The sequence below is a fragment of the Henckelia pumila genome, chromosome 4, assembly GCF_033568475.1.
Source record: "Henckelia pumila isolate YLH828 chromosome 4, ASM3356847v2, whole genome shotgun sequence".
Taxonomy (NCBI): Eukaryota; Viridiplantae; Streptophyta; class Magnoliopsida; order Lamiales; family Gesneriaceae; genus Henckelia; species Henckelia pumila.
Window position 1 is genome coordinate 23,358,154 of NC_133123.1, and position 19,005 is coordinate 23,377,158.

Sequence of the window (19,005 nt, forward strand, 5' to 3'; positions counted from 1 at the left end):
GCTTATAATTCTATGAATATCCATCGATTTCCTTGTACTTTATCCTATATTCCTATTACATCTATGATCTATTATATTAGTTTATTACCACTACAAATATTAAAGTATTAGAGTAGGTAAAGGATATTTCGGTTCATAATGAGTAAAATTAAATAGTTAGTCATCTTCTTTATTTGGAAACTAATAGGTCAATCATTTAAGATTAATAAAAATAATTGGTAAATAATAATATAATATTGAAAATAGACAAACTTCAATGCAATTATGCAAAGTATTTAAACGATGAGTTATATATTTTTAAAATATGAATACAAATATTTTTTTAAAAGGTGTGCTCATCTGTTTTAGAAGTTTTGAATTTACCAGTTTTTCCTATATACAAACTATCGTGATTTTTATATTTTAATTATTTAAATTAAATCACATAATTAGACTTATGTGGTCAAATTGAAATATTGAATAGATGAGGCGGGGGCAGGATTGTGTGGTCACGTGTCCCTAAAACTAATTAAAATATATCGCAATTTTCGTTTCATACAGGTATAATATTTAGTGGTTTTTTCCCCTGAAAAAATAAACTTGCTGATCATATTCTGGCATGCGAGTGAAGAAATAATTAGGATTGCAAATCTTTCCGACCCTATTTAATTTTGTGTTAAAACATATATATTTTAATATAATGATTTTACAGACTAATTAAGTTAGAATTTGAGTTGAATTGGGAAATATATATGTGTCTAAGAGTAATTCAAGAATTTCCTACATTAAATACATAGCCAACCCATTAGCTAGGTTAATGTAATTAAAAAAACACAATTGCGTGGTCGCAAGTTTTCTTTAATACAAGTATAACATTCAGTGGTTTTTCCCCTAAAAAAATAACATAGCTGATCATATTCTAGCATGCGAGTGTTATATATTGCTAAGTACTGTAACTAATGAAGAAATAATTTGGATTGTAAATCTTTCAGACCCTATTGGATATATTATTGTGATCTTTTATGTATTTGATATTTTAAATATACCATATTTAAAAGATTAGATATATCAATAATAATATCCCATAACATATTATTTAATATAGAATATTTTATATATCACAGTGCATTCACAGAATGAGGTGAATTAGAATTCTAGTTAGGCCAGACTGTAACCCTATAAATATAGGTAACCTTCAATTGATAGACACACGAAATTGAACGAATTCACGACACACAATAACATAATATTTTGGCAAGCGTTTAAAGTGTGCACATTAGTAATATTTCGATGATCGCAAAAGGAACAAAAGAATGTTCGTGGGATTCGTTCGAGGAACTTGCTTGTAGATTGAGTTAGAGATCCAACAACCGTTTGTCTTATTTTTTGCTAAAAAGGTACACACGATTTATTTTTTTTGGTCACGTGTCCCTAATACCTATCTTAATTTTTTTTAAAAAAATCATAAAATAATTAATTAAAATCACAATATCGCAATTTTCCTTTCATACATGTATAAAATTCAGTGGTTTTCCCCTAAAAAAATAAACTTGCCGATCATATTCTAGCATGCGAGTGTTATATATTGCTAAAGTGTAACTAATGAAGAAATAATTAGGATTGCAAATCTTTCCGACCCTATTTAATTTTGTCTTAAAACATATATATTTTAATATAATGATTCTACAGACTAGTTAAGTTATAATTTGAGTTGAATTGGGAATTATGTTAGAATTTCATACCTTAAATATACATAGCCAAGCCATTAGGTTAATGTAATTAAAGAAACACGAAAACTCGGAGGGTGTCGTGGGTATCAAGCTATATATATATATATATAATTCTTCTCTTCCACGTATCATCATATCCCAAGTTCTTCTTCCACGATTTGAATTTCGCCAATAATATTTTAGTCTGAGTTCCGTCGTTTCCGAAGACGGATCCTCTTTTGTTTCGTTTAGATAAATTGGAAACAATGACAAATCAAAGTAGGAGAGTGCGGCGGAAAGGTGCAGTACCATCGAGAAAGATGGTACGTAATTTTATTAAATTAATTATTCTATGCATATATAATTTGTTTCAAATTAAATAATTAATAAATATATGTTATGATATGATATGAACTCATAATTTAAACTAAATAACATACAGGCCAGTAAGTGCGAAAGGGTGGACAGGATCAGCAAATTGCCGGATGATATTCTTGTCTCCGTGATCTCTAGGTTGACAGTGGCAGAGGCTACGTCCACCAGCATCCTTTCGACTCGCTGGCGGCACCTTCACACCCTCATCCATCGTCTCGTTTTCTGCCCATCTCAACAACAAATCTCGAGAATCAGGAAAAAACATCCTAAAAAATTACTTGCTCAGATCAAGGAATTCACAGAATACATGAAAGTTATAGATGGCGTCTTGGACTCGTACGTTGGGATTTTGGAAGAATTCAGAGTGGATTTACCTTGTTTGCTGGGAGCAAATATGAACAAGTGGCTCCAATTCGCTTTGGAAAGAAAAGTTGAAAGCATTGGCATACACATTATGAGTAACAACAAATTAACTACTAGGGATCCTCATGCTTTAATGCGATATGGGGGATATTACCATTTTCCTCGTTCCGCCTTGAGGAACAATGCAGTAGTACCTGGCCTAGAATCTCTCAAACAACTGTCTTTGCGAGGAGTTCATGTCCAAGAGAGAGATGTGAGCCTTTTTCTGTTATCCTTAACTGGACTCGAAAGCCTTTCCATCTCATTTTCTGAAAAGTTGAGAAAAGTAAGGGCCTTGGGGCATTCCAAGTTGAAGATATTGTACATCTCTTCATGTAAAAATGTTGAATCTATTGAGGTTAGTGACATGAACAACCTAGCGTCCTTAATCTGTCCTGATTTGGGACGGTTTGACCAGTTGAGATACCAAGTACTCATGCCTCAGCTGAAGCTCAACAATCTCCCAAACCTTATCCACTTTGAAATATCTGATCGACGGGATCAGTCACTGATAGATATCTTGCCTACAATCCCATCTTGTATTCGCAACCAGCTCTTGCATCTAAAGCTCACAACGGACCCAAGTTTTATACGACTAACTGTAAGAGAACATCCCACACTTTTAGTATACATACATACATACAATTACACACACATATATGCTATGCCGTACCTTTATTAATTTACTAACTTGTCTGCTGGTATTTTTCAGAGCCTGGAGAACTACAAGTTCCACAGATTTGAAAATCTGAAACATCTTGAGCTAGACATTTTCATGCAATGCAACAAATATTCCGTCCGTCGACTCATTCCTATGATCTCCGCATGTCCTCTATTGGAGACTATTGAGATAAAAGTAAGTGACTAGTGATCATGTTCATTCCATGTCATATCTGCTAAAAATTTAACCATATTTGTGCATGTCCTTCTAATCAAGGCTCTATTCATGCAGTTTTTGTGGAGAGGTAGTACAATATTATTTGAAGATAGGAAACCTAAGTATCTTAATGCATATCCAAACCATCATATCAAGAGAGTCAAAATTTCGGGATATTTAGGGTCTTGCTATGAGACTGAATTGTTCTCGAATGTCATCAAGAAAGCTGTGGAAATTCAAGAATTGATTGTTGAGCCTCAGGCCAATACTCACAAGCTTCGAGTCCAGCGACGATGCACAATAATACCACATCTTTCCCAAACAAGAACACCGGACTTATCTGATATTGAATATTTGTTAGTTTCGAGTGTAATGAGAGAATAGCTTGTTTCGTTATTCACATTAATAGATCCATTTTTGTTTGCATTATATACTTAACTGTCAAGGACAACTATTAATCAAAGGAATTTTTTAGTTGGAACATAATACTGTTTATTACATGTTAATAGTTATATAGTATTCTCCTAACGACAATAAATTTCCCAGTTTCTTGGAAAGCTTCAAGTCTCCTCCACAAATATTGCAAAACTATAAACAACAAATACAACCACATAATGAGATTAAATCACAAAAAAAATTTAACATAAAAAACAGGGGATTAAACGAAAATAACAAAAAAAAATTGTCAAAAAACCATCTAAAATGGCAGAAAATTCACCAATGCTGCTTGATTGGGGAAGAAAGATTTATGTCGTAAGAAATTGAGATGAGATGAGCCGCTGATTAAATTTTAGACCAAACAGATCGAAACGGAGATGAAATAGGGATGTTAATACACTACAAGAATACTAGTCTTTAGTGGAACACATAAATGCCTTTATATGAAACTTTTGGTGACATTAAAGTTTTGGTGACACGTATAATAAAGGAGTGTTTGCAAAAAATTTTGCTTTGGTAGAAGTGATTAAATTTATTGATTATAAAAAAGTTAAGAAAATCAAAAGTTGGCAGTGTTTGGAAATAAATGTGAAAATCTAAAAATCAAAGTTGAGTATTGTTTGATAAATAAGTGATTAGAGTAATTTTAACATTTACCTTCTTATTAGAATCATTTTTGGAGAATCATAATCACCATATGACTAGCTTTTGTATTTCAATTAAGTTAATCATAAGCTAACACATAACTTGGGTTTAAGAAACACACAAAAGTGATTTTTTAAAGCCAAAATCTAACAATCACTTTATTTTTTAGTGATTGCATGCAATCCGTAAATTTTCTCTTTTATAATGTCGTCTTAGCCTTTGTGACATTTTGTAATGTCAGGATAACATATTAATATTGACTTTAAAAGTGCCACGAATTAGGGATTTTGAGACAACATAAAATGTCAATAAAGATTCTTTATAGTGACACATATGTTTGTCTTATATATTTATTTAGGGATAATTCCTTAATATATCATTGCAACTTTTTTATTTTCCGTATTATATCCCTTTCACTTTTCATGTTCCAAATATATCCCTAATTCATTAAATAGTTTCTTGAATTTGTCCTTAAAACTAAATAATGCCCATTCTATCCTTTATTTTCCTATTTAATATTCAAAGGCTTAATCATATCATGCTTTCGTCAGTAAAATAAAAAAGAATACATCTTTGACCAAACTGTTGCCGGGTTATGTCCACCGGATTTTACAAGTTGCTCCTCACAACAAAACCACGCGATCACAACCGATGGTTCTTGACACAGACTCTTTCAGCAGCAGCTAGCACAACCCTATTTCGTTTCATACCTTAGGGCGTATGGTAAAAGCTTAATTTTTAAATAAAATAACATGATAGGGAAGAACTTCGTAAATTTATTCAGACAACATATTATTACATAAATCAACCTCCTTTGAAGAGGAGGAGATAACTAGTTTAGCTACTCATAGTAGCCTTGTTCATGGAATACATGAAATTATAGAAACTTAATACAATTCTAGAAAGAGAAATATTACAATGATTTATTTGTAAGAAAACTGAAGGCAATGATCGATATCTTCAGCTTCCTCAAATCCTGTATTTATAGCCGAAGTTCCACTCGTTTCACCGAGAAATTTCAGGGAATCTTACAGCTGTCTTGAATTCTTTATGCCATAATTGATGACATCTTTTGCTAGTGGGAGTCACATGCCCGATGACATCTTTTACTAGTGGAGGAGTCACATGCTTGACTTTTTTTTTTGGATTTATTCTCCTCACATGCCTTCTTTATTGTTGTCGGGGCATCTTTTGCTTTTGCAGTGGGCCCTTGGGAAAACGCGGTTTTGGTGGTCCCTGTCCACCTTTGCTTGTTTCCGAAAAATCTTTTCGATCCGTTCGGGGTTTGAAGGTTTTTCCGAATTCTTGCTCCTTTTGGTTTGGACATTCTGGGTAGATATTCTCTGACCATCTTCCGATATGAGCCATGTTACAAAATTTTTGGCGAGTTTCTTTACTCCCTGGTAGTTTGTTGTTCCACAAAAAATTCCTCTTCTTTTCGAAGAGTTCTTCCGCAAAAGCCATAGTTTTTCCTGTCATTGTGTTTAACAGGAATGATCCGTTCACATAATTTTGATAAAATTTGAACGGAAACTTGACCTTATCCATCTCGGTGAGACAAACCCAAATACCCCATGCCCTTCTTGTTGAAATTTCATTTTCTCCAAAGGTGGAAACCAATGGTATTTCTTCAAATATAGGATCCTTGATAAATCTTTGATTATTCATGTCAGGTCTCCTTAGCTTGATGAAATGAAAGGGCTCGTGTGATCCTTTCCATGTTGGTTTTGGAGCTGCACTAAAGAAGTATAACTCGAGCACATCTCATTTGGACAAATGATCATTATTTTCTCATGTTTCTTGGACTGCTTCCTGAATCCATTTTGGTAGTTGTGATATTTTCTGGAAGCCTGATGAAGTTGTATAAATTGAGGCTAGAGCCCCAAATTCATACCAAGTTTTACATCCTTAGGATTTACATTGTTTTTTAGCCAAATCCTTGGATATATTCCTGCAACATCAACCCTGCAAGTGATCGGGTTGATTTCACTTCTTGTACTTAATTTTTCCCATCTTTGTTGATAAACCTGAAATGGAGAAATGATAGCTGGGTTAGTATCAATCTTAGATTTGCCCTTATCAGTGTGGGGTCTAAGATTGATCTCTTTCTCTTTTACCCCAGAGGCGGAGGGTTGACTTGATGAGTTATCCTCATCAATTTTTGCTTTATCTAGATCGTCAAAAGCTGATGATAGATTAGCGCTAGTTTCTTGAGTATTAGAATCCTCAACATATTGTTTTACAACCGGTGACTGTATTTTTTGTTCTTGTAAAACCAATAGTTTTAACATTTTTTTGTTTTTGAGAAACCAGTGGTTTTTCTATGGCACGCATAATTGGCCCTTAAATAGCAGCTCATAGTTGAGTTTGAGCTTGCATACATCCTGTGATTCGATTGGATACTTTGATTTGATCAGCTTGTTGTAACCTGCCCGCCATATCAGCACTTATGACAAGCTGGTTGAACTCGGTTTGAAGCAACCCAAGGTGTTCCCTGAGATGCCTCTGCATTTTCATGATGAAATCTACGTCACTGCCTTCCATCTCTTGTTAAGAAATCTGCAAGAATATTTTCATGATATTTAATAATAACAATATCAAAAATATAATTTGGATATAAATCTTTCCATCTTAATAACCTAGCTTTCTTAGGTTTAGATTCAATCTTATTCCTTAGGAAAGCTTTTATCTGAGTGTTATCAACCTTCAAAGTGAATTTTTTAGCAAGTAAAAATAATGACCATTTTTCGAAAGCCCTTTTAACTGCATAAAATTCCTTCTCATTGATATGCCATCTGATAGCCTCAGATTCTGAAAAAAGACCGCTACAGTATCTGCATGGTATTTCTCGATCCGGAGTGATCTTAGTAAGAACTGTTGTCCACCATTCGTCACTGGCATCCGTAAATAACACCAAATCATCTTCATCCACGGGTATAGCCATTTTTGGGAGATTCTTACATATCTCTTTTAATGGGTTTACCCCTTTAGTATGTTCATCGGTCCATAAAAACCTTGCATCCTTTTTTAACAAAGGACTAAACACCTTTCTATACATTGCCAGATTGTTTATGAACATCCCCGCAAAATTAACTACTCCTAGAAAACTTTGGAGTTGTTTTATATCTTTGAGTTTATTTGGAAAATTCTTTACCTTTTCCACAATATGGGGTTGTAGAATTATTCCAATTTCATCAATCTCGATTCCAAGGAATTCAATTTTCCTTGTTGCTATGACTGCTTTCTTTTCAGATAAAACCAGTCCTTCTTGTTTACAAATTTTAGAGAAAATCTCTAAATGTTTAATATGTTCATCTATGTTTTTTGATGCTATAAGAATATCATCAATATAAACAAACATGAAGTTGAAATAATCTTTAAAAAGATTATCCATCTTTCTTTGAAATATTTGGGGTGCATTAGCCAATCCCATAGGCATAACTTCCCAAATATAGTGTTCTTGTGGAGTAAAGAAGACTGTGAATTTCTTACTTCCTTCTTTCATTCGGATCTGGTAAAATCCAGACTTACAATCAAATTTTGAGAACACTCTAACATTTCGTACATATCTAATTAGGTGTTCTCTACTGGGTATGAAGTATCCGTCAAACTCCAGGATTTTATTAATACATTGGTAGTTAATAACTAACCTGGGTTTCCCTCTTTTTGTTTCACCATGATTTCTGACCAAAAAACCTGGGCTGCTATATGGTGAAACTCCTTCTTTGATTAGACCAATGTTCAAATGTTTTTTTAATCATTCTCATATCCCTTTGATCTGTTATGTTCATTGGGATAGACTTATATTTGACGAATTCATACTCTTTGTCTTCCTTTAGATTGAGACTGACTTTGAGTTAATTTTTATCCTATAATGCCAAATGATGCTTGTTATAACTTTCTTTGAGCCTCTTTTTGACGTCTTCAAGGGATACCTTATTTTCTATCTCTATATCTCGGTGATTCAGAGTTACCTTGAGAAGCTCCATGTCTTCTGTTTGGAGTTCTTGTTCTGTTGTTATTTTCAACATGGTTTCTCCAAACGTTCTTGGATCTTTCATTTTTGGGTGAAAGAGTTGTCCTTTATCACCACGCTGGCTGCAAAATATTATCGGCAATTTTCGATAAAAAGCAACCTTGAGTCTTTGAATGATAATTTTATGATCACAAATTGTAGTGAACATAAGTCGTCTTGACTCATTGTCTTGTGTGCATTTCTTAAACATTTTTAAGAAGTTATTTCCTAACAGGATATCAGCTCCTGTATCATGGAAATTGTAGTGACCCTTACCGAGATCACCTACTAAACAGAACTTAGGCATGCAATTAACTTAATCAAACAGTAAACCAGAATTAAGCTGCGGAAACAATAAACAAAGATACAATCCCAAGGAAAGAAATCTGTAAATACCCAAATAGTTATACAACCAAATCGAACAGTTGTATCAACCCAATACAACAGAAAGATAAACCCTAAGCGAAGCTCCAGCTGGCCAACCACTGCCTAGCCCCTCTTGGATCCACCCGCCTTATCCAATCGCAAACCTGCCCCATGGAATAGGGTGTTCAGAAAATACAGAGTACGAGACGTGAGCATAAAACGCTCAGCACGAGAGTATGAGTATACTTGCATGAAAAGTGAACTCCCTACAAACTCGAGGTCAAGGATCAGATAACAAAGACAGACCGGGCCCTGTTATGTAGCATGCTGTGCCGTCGCTTCAGGAGGTGGCTCCCATACCGAAATACCAATGGATACTCCGGACCCGAATCGATGGAAGTCCATCCACTAACAGGATAGGGTGAAACCCTACTAACAGACATCTCAAAAAAGATAGCTCAAGATGCAAATGTATGCATTATAAAATCATGTCATATAAATCATGCAGTCACATAATACATGCATAATCAGTCAGGATATCTCGATTAGTACTTTCGTACCTCAAATACTAGGCAAGCTCTAACCGGCTTTAGTCCACGCCTAAAATCTTCACTACACTGCCAAATGATACTAATATCATTATAGTGCTCCAAAAGCCTTAACTAAGCTATTGCATACTCCTAAATATTTTTAGGAAGCAAAAGCTATGCCTGCGTCCGTCGTCAGCCCTTTGTTGTCGATTGCCTCAAAACTAGGCCACAGCTCTGCTACGACGCCTGGATCGCTACGTTACTTCCGGATTCCCGACAGGACGCCTATAATTCCCTAGATCTGAGTTAGAAGGCTAAGGAATCGAGAGGAGAGAGGTGAATGGTGTGCTCAAATGTGAGACTCGGCACCCCTATTTATAGACAACAAACGTTGCGTCCATTCTGCCTGACGAACGTTGATTCCGTTCCCCATCGTTGCTTCCGATGTCCCATCAAGTGCGTAAGCAATGACGTAATATTATTGACGTCACGGATAACATCAGCTGCAGAACGTTGCTTCCATTCTGCCCGATCCTCCGGGCCATTTCTGATCATTCTGGGTCTATTACCAGACTCTGCTAATCCAATTGACATCTCCTTAATCATGTTTATTGGATTTATTAGCAATAACTCACTAAAACTGGGTACGGGCTACTACAGAAATAGATTGGTGGTGTCTTTACCTTGTACCAAGGTGTTTGACCTGCTCTTCCCACAAGGATTTCTGCTTGTTTTATTCATTGACAAAAAATTAAAATTCTTCGAGAGAAATCTCGTCCAGTAATTTTTGGCAATTCTTCTTCACATTATTCAGGGAAGACTCCTCTTTTTGTTGTACAAATTCATGCTCCTGAATCAATATAGGCTGCAAAGTATTCAGCCTTATTGTTCATACAACATTCCTATGGGAATGTATATGGAGAAAGGACTTGTTGTCATTTTTTAAAGGAATTACTAAATTGCCCCGCCATTTTTAACAGACTGTGTTGTAACTCAATAATCCAATTAAGACTATTCACCCTTAGCTTTCCTAAGGTCTCAGAAGGCTGAGTATGATTACTCCTTTTTACTTCTTCAATGCGTTCTAGTAAATCATGCTCATGATTTACTAATTTAAAGAATTGCTTCTTCCTCTGTTTGTGAACGGAGTTTACGAATCTTTTTAAGGGATTTTCCCTTATCCAATTATCTTGTTTTTCCATCTCGAAAAGAATTCTTATTGAATCCTTCAAGTCTTTTCTTTTGCCATGAACTCTATTCCTTTTTCAAGGCATTTTCATGGTTTATGATCTTCAGGAATTCTAAGCCAAGAATTAGTTGATCTATTTATTTTCCCGGGATCCCCGAAATTTGAAATTCAAATTCACCAACATTTATTAATCCTTGGTAAGTTCCTTTTACCTGCTGCTCTAAATAGTAAATCGAGTTACAAGGAAATTGGTTCATGTGACTTGTAATTTCGAATACTATTTTGACTTCTTTTCATCCTTCTGGAGATCTAAGTTTTTCTATTATTGAAAACTCCTTTTCTTATGATGAAATTTCCCGAATTGGAGTTTTTCCCATCTTCGACTTGTCATTCGGTCACCTTGGAAAGATAACCTTCGGGGTTCTATTTTAAGATCTCTGTATAGAACTGGTTTATCTTGTATTTGAATGTCTATTTTTGAATTAAAGGAAACTCGATTCTTCTGGGTATATTGCTTGAGCAACTTTTCCAAAGATTTTTGGAATTTCAATAAACTCATTTCTAATAAATAATTCAGAATAGTGAGTATTAGAAAGAGCATATGAAATTTGATAAGTAATAGAATATGGTCTATTATCTTTCTTCATTTATCTTTTTTCCTTGAAGTTTTGATGCAACGTCAAGGCTTGACTAAAGTCTATGTCAGCTAAATTGTAGGCTATTCTTTGATAAATAACTTCTACAATTTTTCCTGCACATAGATTTCCTGAGATCGTACCCAGAACAACATCTTGGATATTTCCCATTCTCTTATCACATACTACGATATCTATGAGTGAATCTATTCCTTCTTTAAAAGTTGCCTTGATCATTATTTGGATCGATAATATATGAATCCAAGACATCGTTCTTGCTACTTCACTTTTCAGCTTTTGTAATTTCTCTCTTACTTCTTCAAAAGAAATTAACTGCATCTCTATTTGATTACTTGTTAGCTCCATAGGGATTGCCATTTCCCTTCTGGATACTTTGTAAATCAAATGATGTCTTATTTGTCTAAGCCCTAGGTTGCCTAAGACTCTTTCTAATTGTCCTGCCAAAAATCTTTGGTACTTCTGTAACGTTGGATTTTCTCTCATAGTCCTTTGGACCATATTATGAGATATCGTGGTTTGACTAAAAAACCTAGCCAAACTCTCATGTGTTTCGTGTCGAAACACTTCTTCTTTATTTTGATTCTGATTCTGATTCTGATTCATCCTCAGATCCTTCTTGGCTAAACAATATCTCTTCTTCGTATATACTTTCATTTGAGGGGATATCCTCAAATTGATATACTTGGACTAGATCTTGCAAGAAGATCGCATCATTCATATCCGGTGTTGCTTCAAAGAGCTTAACTCATTTTTTCTCGTTTTCTGGACAGTTTGTAGATGTAGCGACCCTACCCGGATCCACTACCTAATCAGAGTGATTAGCGCAAGCAACAATAATTAAAGCGTTAAATAGCGGATAATTCCAAAGTACAACAAATCCAATCGGCAGAATACAACCGACGATAGAAACAGTGTATAATTCTTTATACAACCAAATCGAAATTAAGGTATCAGAATCCCTAACAAACTACCTCTGCACGGTAGCAACCTCAACTCTGCTGGGAACCACCGGGACCGTCCAGCCTCAGACCTGACTTGCCACAAGGTGTCCCAAAACACGAAACATAAAGGGCATGAGCGACTACGCTCAATACGGAAGCAATGATATAAATACAAATATGAGCATGCACATGACTTTAAAAATCAGGGTTAAATCACTTTCTCATGGCGCTTGGAATACACAGTACCGGACAAGAGAGCGACTCCGCGTGGTACTCATATATTCCCAAGACACGAATCCTCAGGAAGAATCGCCTCGACTGATGGAAACTGTCATGACTCACATCATACCCGATGCAGTCTCCGTAAAAACATATGCATGTGCTAAAAACAGTAAAACATAGCCAATACAGCACATACATCATGCATCACACACATATGTATAAATATCATGCCGGCTATCTTGGTCAGTACTTACGTACCTCTAACACTGCAGGTCAACTCCTAGCACACCCGTCTAGGTCCAAAGCCTACAAGTCTGCTCTACTGCATCTACACATGCAAAAGTCCATGCATCACTATAAACGCTCTAAAAGCCTTAACTAAGCTATTTCATACTCCTAAATATTTTTAGGAAGCCAAATTATACCTTCGTCCGTCGTCAGCCCGCTGGTGTAGAATCGGCTCAAAACTTAGGCACACCTCCGCTACGACGCCGGGATCGCTAGGCAACTTCCGGATTCCCAATAGGATGCCTAGAACTCCGTAAATCTAAGTAAGAAAGTTCGAAAACCAGAGGAGAGGAGGGAAATTGGTGCACAGAATGAGGGCTCGGACCCCTTATTTATAGACGGCGATCGGAACGTCCGATCGCGAACGGAGCGTCCGATCGTGACATCGGAACGTCCGATGTCACCTCACGTGCGTAAGCAGTGACGTCATCTTGCTGACGTCGGTGATGACGCCAACCCTATCCAGATCGGAACGTCCGATCCTCCAATGGAACGTCCGATCCCGATCGGAGCTTCCGATCTGTGTTTCGGAGCTTCCGATCCACTTCGGATAATTTTAGGCAAAATTTAGTAATTAATTTCCTTAATTACCTTGATTAATTGCGGGTCACTACATTCTCCCCCACTTAAGAAATTTCGTCCTCGAAATTACATCTTAAAGAAAACATAGTACGCAAAATCTATGCTCTTATTACAACTGAACAATATACATTCGATACAACAGAGTACAAAATTTTAAAACAACTCGGGGTGCTCGGCTAACATCCGACTCTCCAACTGCCAAGTAGCTTCCTCTGTACCTCTGCGTTGCCACTGTATCATAACCAATGATATTCGCTTGTTACGAAGTACCTTGTCCTTCCTGTCAAGAATCCGCAGGGGTTTCTCCACATACGATAGATCCCGATCTACCTTTACCTCGGTCGGATGCAAAATATGTGACTCGTCCGCCACATACTGCCTCAACAAGGACACGTGGAACACATCGTGGATCTCCGAAAGATTTGGTGGCAAGGCTAGATGATAAGCCACGTCTCCAACTTTCTCGAGAATCTCGAAAGGACCAATAAATCTTGGTGACAACTTACCCTTGAGACCGAACCTCATCACCTTCCGGAAAGGTGATACACGCAAGAATACATACTCTCCTTCTTCAAAATGAAGTGGCCTGCGGTGAGTGTTCGCATAGCTAGCCTGTCGATCCTGGGATGCCTTAATCCTGCGTCGGATCAATTCTACTGCATCAGTCATCTGCTGAATCATCTGAGGACCCTCCACCTGCCGCTCACCAACCTCGTCCCAAAACAAAGGTGTACGACAACGACGTCCATAAAGAGCCTCAAATGGTGCCATGCCAATGTTGCTATGGTAGCTATTGTTATAAGCAAACTCCACCAATGGCAAATGATCGTGCCATGCTGGAAGCATGTCCTCGAGAGTACGGATAGTCCTCTCCAATTGTCCATCAGTCTCTGGATGATACGCTGTTCTCAAACTCAAAGTGGTACCAAGAGCACGCTGAAAACTCCCCCAAAATCTTGAGGTGAAACGAGGATCTCTGTCACTCACAATACTCAGTGGAATACCATGCAAACGAACAATTTCTTGCACATACAACCGTGCCATCCTGTCGAAGGTGAAATCCCGATTATATGGTAAGAAATGCGCGAATTTCGACAATCGGTCAACAACAACCCAAATCGCGTTGCAATTCCTGGAAGACATAGGCAAGTGGGTGACAAAGTCCATAGTCACATGCTCCCACTTCCACTCAGGAATATCGAGATTGTAAAGTAGACCTCCGGGTCGACGATACTCTGCCTTGACCTGCTGACACACAAGGCATCGGGACACGAACTGATAAACGCTGCGCTTCATTCCTTTCCACCAAAATCGAGTACGTAGATCCTTGTACATCTTCATGCTGCCAGGATGTACTGAGAACCTACTATGATGAGATTGCGATAAGATCTCGTCTCTAAGTGTGGAATCATCAGGCACAACCACACGGCCAGAAAGACACAACAAACCATCCGCCTGAAAATGGAAACCAGCTGAATTCTCACCCTCAGTGAATCGGGCTAATCTCTGCATCTTGGGATCAACACCCTGTGCCTCACAAATACGTCTATACAAGGCTGGCTCGGCAAGCACAGACGCAACACGAACTCCCTGTTGTTCCTTCTTATGACGAAAAGTGAAACCCGAGGAACAACACTCTTCGACCATTCATGACACTGCACTGGTACGAAGGGAACTCAAATAAATCTTGCGACTAAGCGCATCAGCAATCGGATTAGAAGATCCTGGATGGTAATTGATTTCGCAATCATAGTCCTTCAGCAAGTCCATCCAACGACGTTGTCGCATGTTCAACTCTGCCTGAGTGAATAGGTACTTCAAACTCTTATGATCAGTAAAAATCTGGAATCTTTCACCGTACAAATAATGACGTCATATCTTCAGAGCAAAGACAATGGCTGCAAGCTATAGATCATGTACGGGATAATTCTCCTCGTGAGTCTTTAGTTGCCTAGAGGCATAGGCAATCACATGCCCATTTTGAGTCAACACACACCCCAAACCCTGAAGAGAAGCATCGGTGTGGACTACGAAACCACCAGATCCAGTCGGCAAGGATAGTACTGGAGCAGTCGTCAATCGACGTCTCAACTCACGAAAACTATCTTCGCACGCGGAAGACCACTCAAAAGAAGCATCCTTTTGCGTCAACTGTGTCAAAGGCCTGGCTATCTGAGAGAAATTCTCCACGAATCGACGGTAGTATCGCCAAACCCAAGAAAATACGAATCTCAGATGCTGTCGTCGGGCGCGACCAATTAAGAATAGCCTCTGTCTTACTAGGATCCACTGATACTCCATCTCTAGAAATGACATGACCAAGGAACACAACTCGGTCAATCCAGAAGTCACACTTGCTGAGCTTAGCATACAACTGATGCTCTCGCAAGGTCTGTAAAATAGTACGAAGATGAAAGGCATGCTCATCCATGCTACGAGAATACCCAAGGATGTCATCGATGAACACTACAACGAACTTATCCAAGAGCTCTCGGAAAACCCTGTTCATCAAATCCATGAAAACAGCTGGAGCATTCGTCAGACCAAATGGCATCACTAAGAACTCATAGTGCCCATATCGAGTACGAAATGCTGTCTTCGAAACATCCTCGTCTCTAACTCGCAACTGATGATACCCAGAACGCAAGTCGATCTTGGAATAGACAGAAATACCCTGCAATTGATCAAACAGATCGTCAATCCGCGGGAGAGGATACTTGTTCTTTATTGTCACTTTGTTCAACTGACGATAGTCAATGCAAAAACGCATCGAACCATCCTTCTTCTTGACGAATAGAACCGGGGCTCCCCAAGGTGAAACACTGGGTCGAATGTAGCCCTTATCAAAAAGGTCCTGCAACTGCTGCTGCAACTCTCGCATCTCAGATGGAGCTAATCGGTACGGTGCTCGGGAAATCGGCGCTGTCCCTGGCAACAAATCAATGCCAAACTCGATCTCTCGCACAGGTGGTAACCCTGGAATCTCGTCGGGAAACACATCCGGGAACTCACTGACTACTGGTATCTCCTCCATGTCCGGACCCTCTAAGGATGCATCAATCACATAGATCAGGTAGCCTTCCCCGCCAGACTCTAAAGCACGTCGGGCTTTCAGAGCAGAAACCACTGGCATCGGGAGTCGCGCTCCCTCACCATAGAAATACCAAGCATCCTTAGCCTCGGGGCGAAACTGGACAAATCTCTGGTAGCAATCCACTACCGCTCGATACGAAGTCAGAAGATCAATCCCGATGATACCATCAAAGTCATCCATCGCTAAAACCATCAGGTTAGCGCTCAACAGATGTCCCTCAAATCCCAAAATACAACCTAAAACAAGACGCTTAGCTAAGACTTCTTGACCCATCGGAGTCGAAACCGCTAACAAGATGTCAAAGGAAACAAAAGGTAATTTATGCCTCTTAACAAACCGGGCTGATATGAATGAATGCGAAGCACCGGTATCGATCAAAAGATAAGCAGGAAAACCGCACAAACTAAAAGTACCTGCAATCATGTTCTCACTGTCTGCCTGAGCCTGCTCCTGGTTCAGCGCAAACACCTGCCCCTGAGCACGCGGGCGCGATGACTGTCCTCTCGAAGAAGACTGAGAATGATGTCGCTGCGATGGCTGTGACTGCTGACGCTGCTGCGGCGAAGGCTGCTGCTGATACCGCGGTGGCTGATAGATAGTGGTCTGAGAACCACCAACACTCCCCGAACCACTCACTGTACCGGCCAAAGTGGGACAATCTCTCTTCATGTGACCCTCCTGGCCGCACTGAAAACAAACACCAGTGATATGAGGACACGGTCCTGGGTGATGCTTCCGTTTGCACTGATGACAACGTCGGGAATCACCAAAACGATGAACACCGCCAGATCCGGAAGAAGAAGAAGAAGAAGAAGTACCACCCTGTCTCTTAAAAGACTGGGCCCTTGGACCCAAAGAGCTAGATGATCTGGATGCAGAAGATCCGAAAGTCCTGTTCCTCTGTAGACTGTCCTCTGCCTGGTGACAATTGTTCACCAAATTCTCGAAGTTCCTCTCTCTGCCCACGACAACCAACTGATGAATGTCAGGGTTAAGGCCCTGAAGAAATAGATCGTGCATCGTCTCTGAGCTACTCGCAATATGGGGATTGAAAGAAAGAAGCTCAAAGAATTTCTGCTGGTACTCATCAATGGTCATAGTACCCTGTCACAAACTCAGCAACTCGCTCGCCTTCGTCTGACGCAAAGCTGGAGGAAAGTAATGCTTCTCGAAGGAAGACTTAAACTCAGCCCAAGTAGCGGTACCCCTGGCGGCAATAAACGGAGTAGAAGTAGCTCTCCACCACCTCTTCGCATTTCCCTCTAGAACAAAAGCTAAAGTCTCCATCTTCTGGGCTTCAGTACACTGATACTCCCAAAAACAACTCTCCATACGCTCCAACCAGTCCTCAGCAACTGCAGGAGCCTCGCCACCTACCAATGGCTTAGGAGTCATCTGAAGAAAAAGGTTCATACTAAAACGCCTATGATCTTCATGATGATGTCTATGGTGATGTCTCCTTGGTGGATCACCCCAACGACCACCACTAGCCTGACTCTCGTAATCATCATCTGTCATCTGTCAATAACAACAGACAACTCTTAAAATCCGCTTTACTAATTCCCAGTTGCAATGCTTTCTGATACCAATAAATGTAGCGACCCTACCCGGATCCACTACCTAATCAGAGTGATTAGCGCAAGCAACAATAATTAAATAGTTAAATAGCGGATAATTCCAAAGTAACAAATCCAATCGACAGAATACAACCGACGATAGAAACAGTGTATAATTCTTTATACAACCAAATCAAAATTAAGGTATCAGAATCCCTAACAAACTACCTCTGCACGGTAGCAACCTCAACCCTGCTGGGAACCACCGGGACCATCCAGCCTCAGACCTGACTCGCCACAAGGTGTCCCAAAATACGAAACATAAAGGGAGTGAGCGACTACGCTCAATACAGAAGCAATGATATAAATACAAATATGAGCATGCACATGACTTTAAAAATCAGGGTTAAATCACTTTCTCATGGTGCCTAAAATACACAGTACCGGGCAAGAGAGCGACTCCGCGTGGTACTCGTATATTCCCAAGACACGAATCCTCAGGAAAAATCGCCTCGACTGATGAAAACTGTCATGACTCACATCATACCCGATGCAGTCTCCGTAAAAACATATGCATGTGCTAAAAACAGTAAAACATAGCCAATACAGCACATACATCATGCATCACACACATATGTATAAATATCATGCCGGCTATCTCGGTCAGTACTTACGTACCTCTAACACTGCAGGTCAACTCCTAGCACACCCGTCTCGGCCCAAATCCTACAAGTCTGCTCTACTGCGTCTACACATGCAAAAGTCCATGCATCACTATAAACGCTCTAAAAGCCTTAACTAAGCTATTTTATACTCCTAAATATTTTTAGGAAGCCAAATTATACCTTCGTCCGTCGTCAGCCCGCTGGTGTAGAATCGGCTCAAAACTTAGGCACACCTCCGCTACGACGCCGGGATCGCTAGGCAACTTCCGGATTCCCAATAGGATGCCTAGAAATCCGTAGATCTAAGTAAGAAGGTTCGAAAACCAGAGGAGAGGAGGGAAATTGGTGCACAGAATGAGGGCTCGGACCCCTTATTTATAGACGGCGATCAGAACGTCCGATCGAGAACGAAGCGTCCGATCGTGACATCGGAACGTCCGATGTCACCTCACGTGCGTAAGCAGTGACGTCATCTT

The 19,005-nt window shown here is 39.0% G+C and overlaps 1 protein-coding gene across 1 annotated transcript; it reads left to right on the forward strand.

Moving 5' to 3' along the window:
* Positions 1-1,922: 1,922 nt before the first annotated feature.
* Positions 1,923-3,333, forward strand: LOC140860668 (F-box protein At1g80960-like). Its single transcript, XM_073263674.1, has 3 exons — positions 1,923-2,011; positions 2,131-3,066; positions 3,178-3,333. The coding sequence occupies exons 1-3, from the start codon at positions 1,955-1,957 to the stop codon at positions 3,331-3,333; spliced, it is 1,149 nt and encodes a 382-aa protein (XP_073119775.1). The 5' UTR covers positions 1,923-1,954.
* Positions 3,334-19,005: the final 15,672 nt, after the last annotated feature.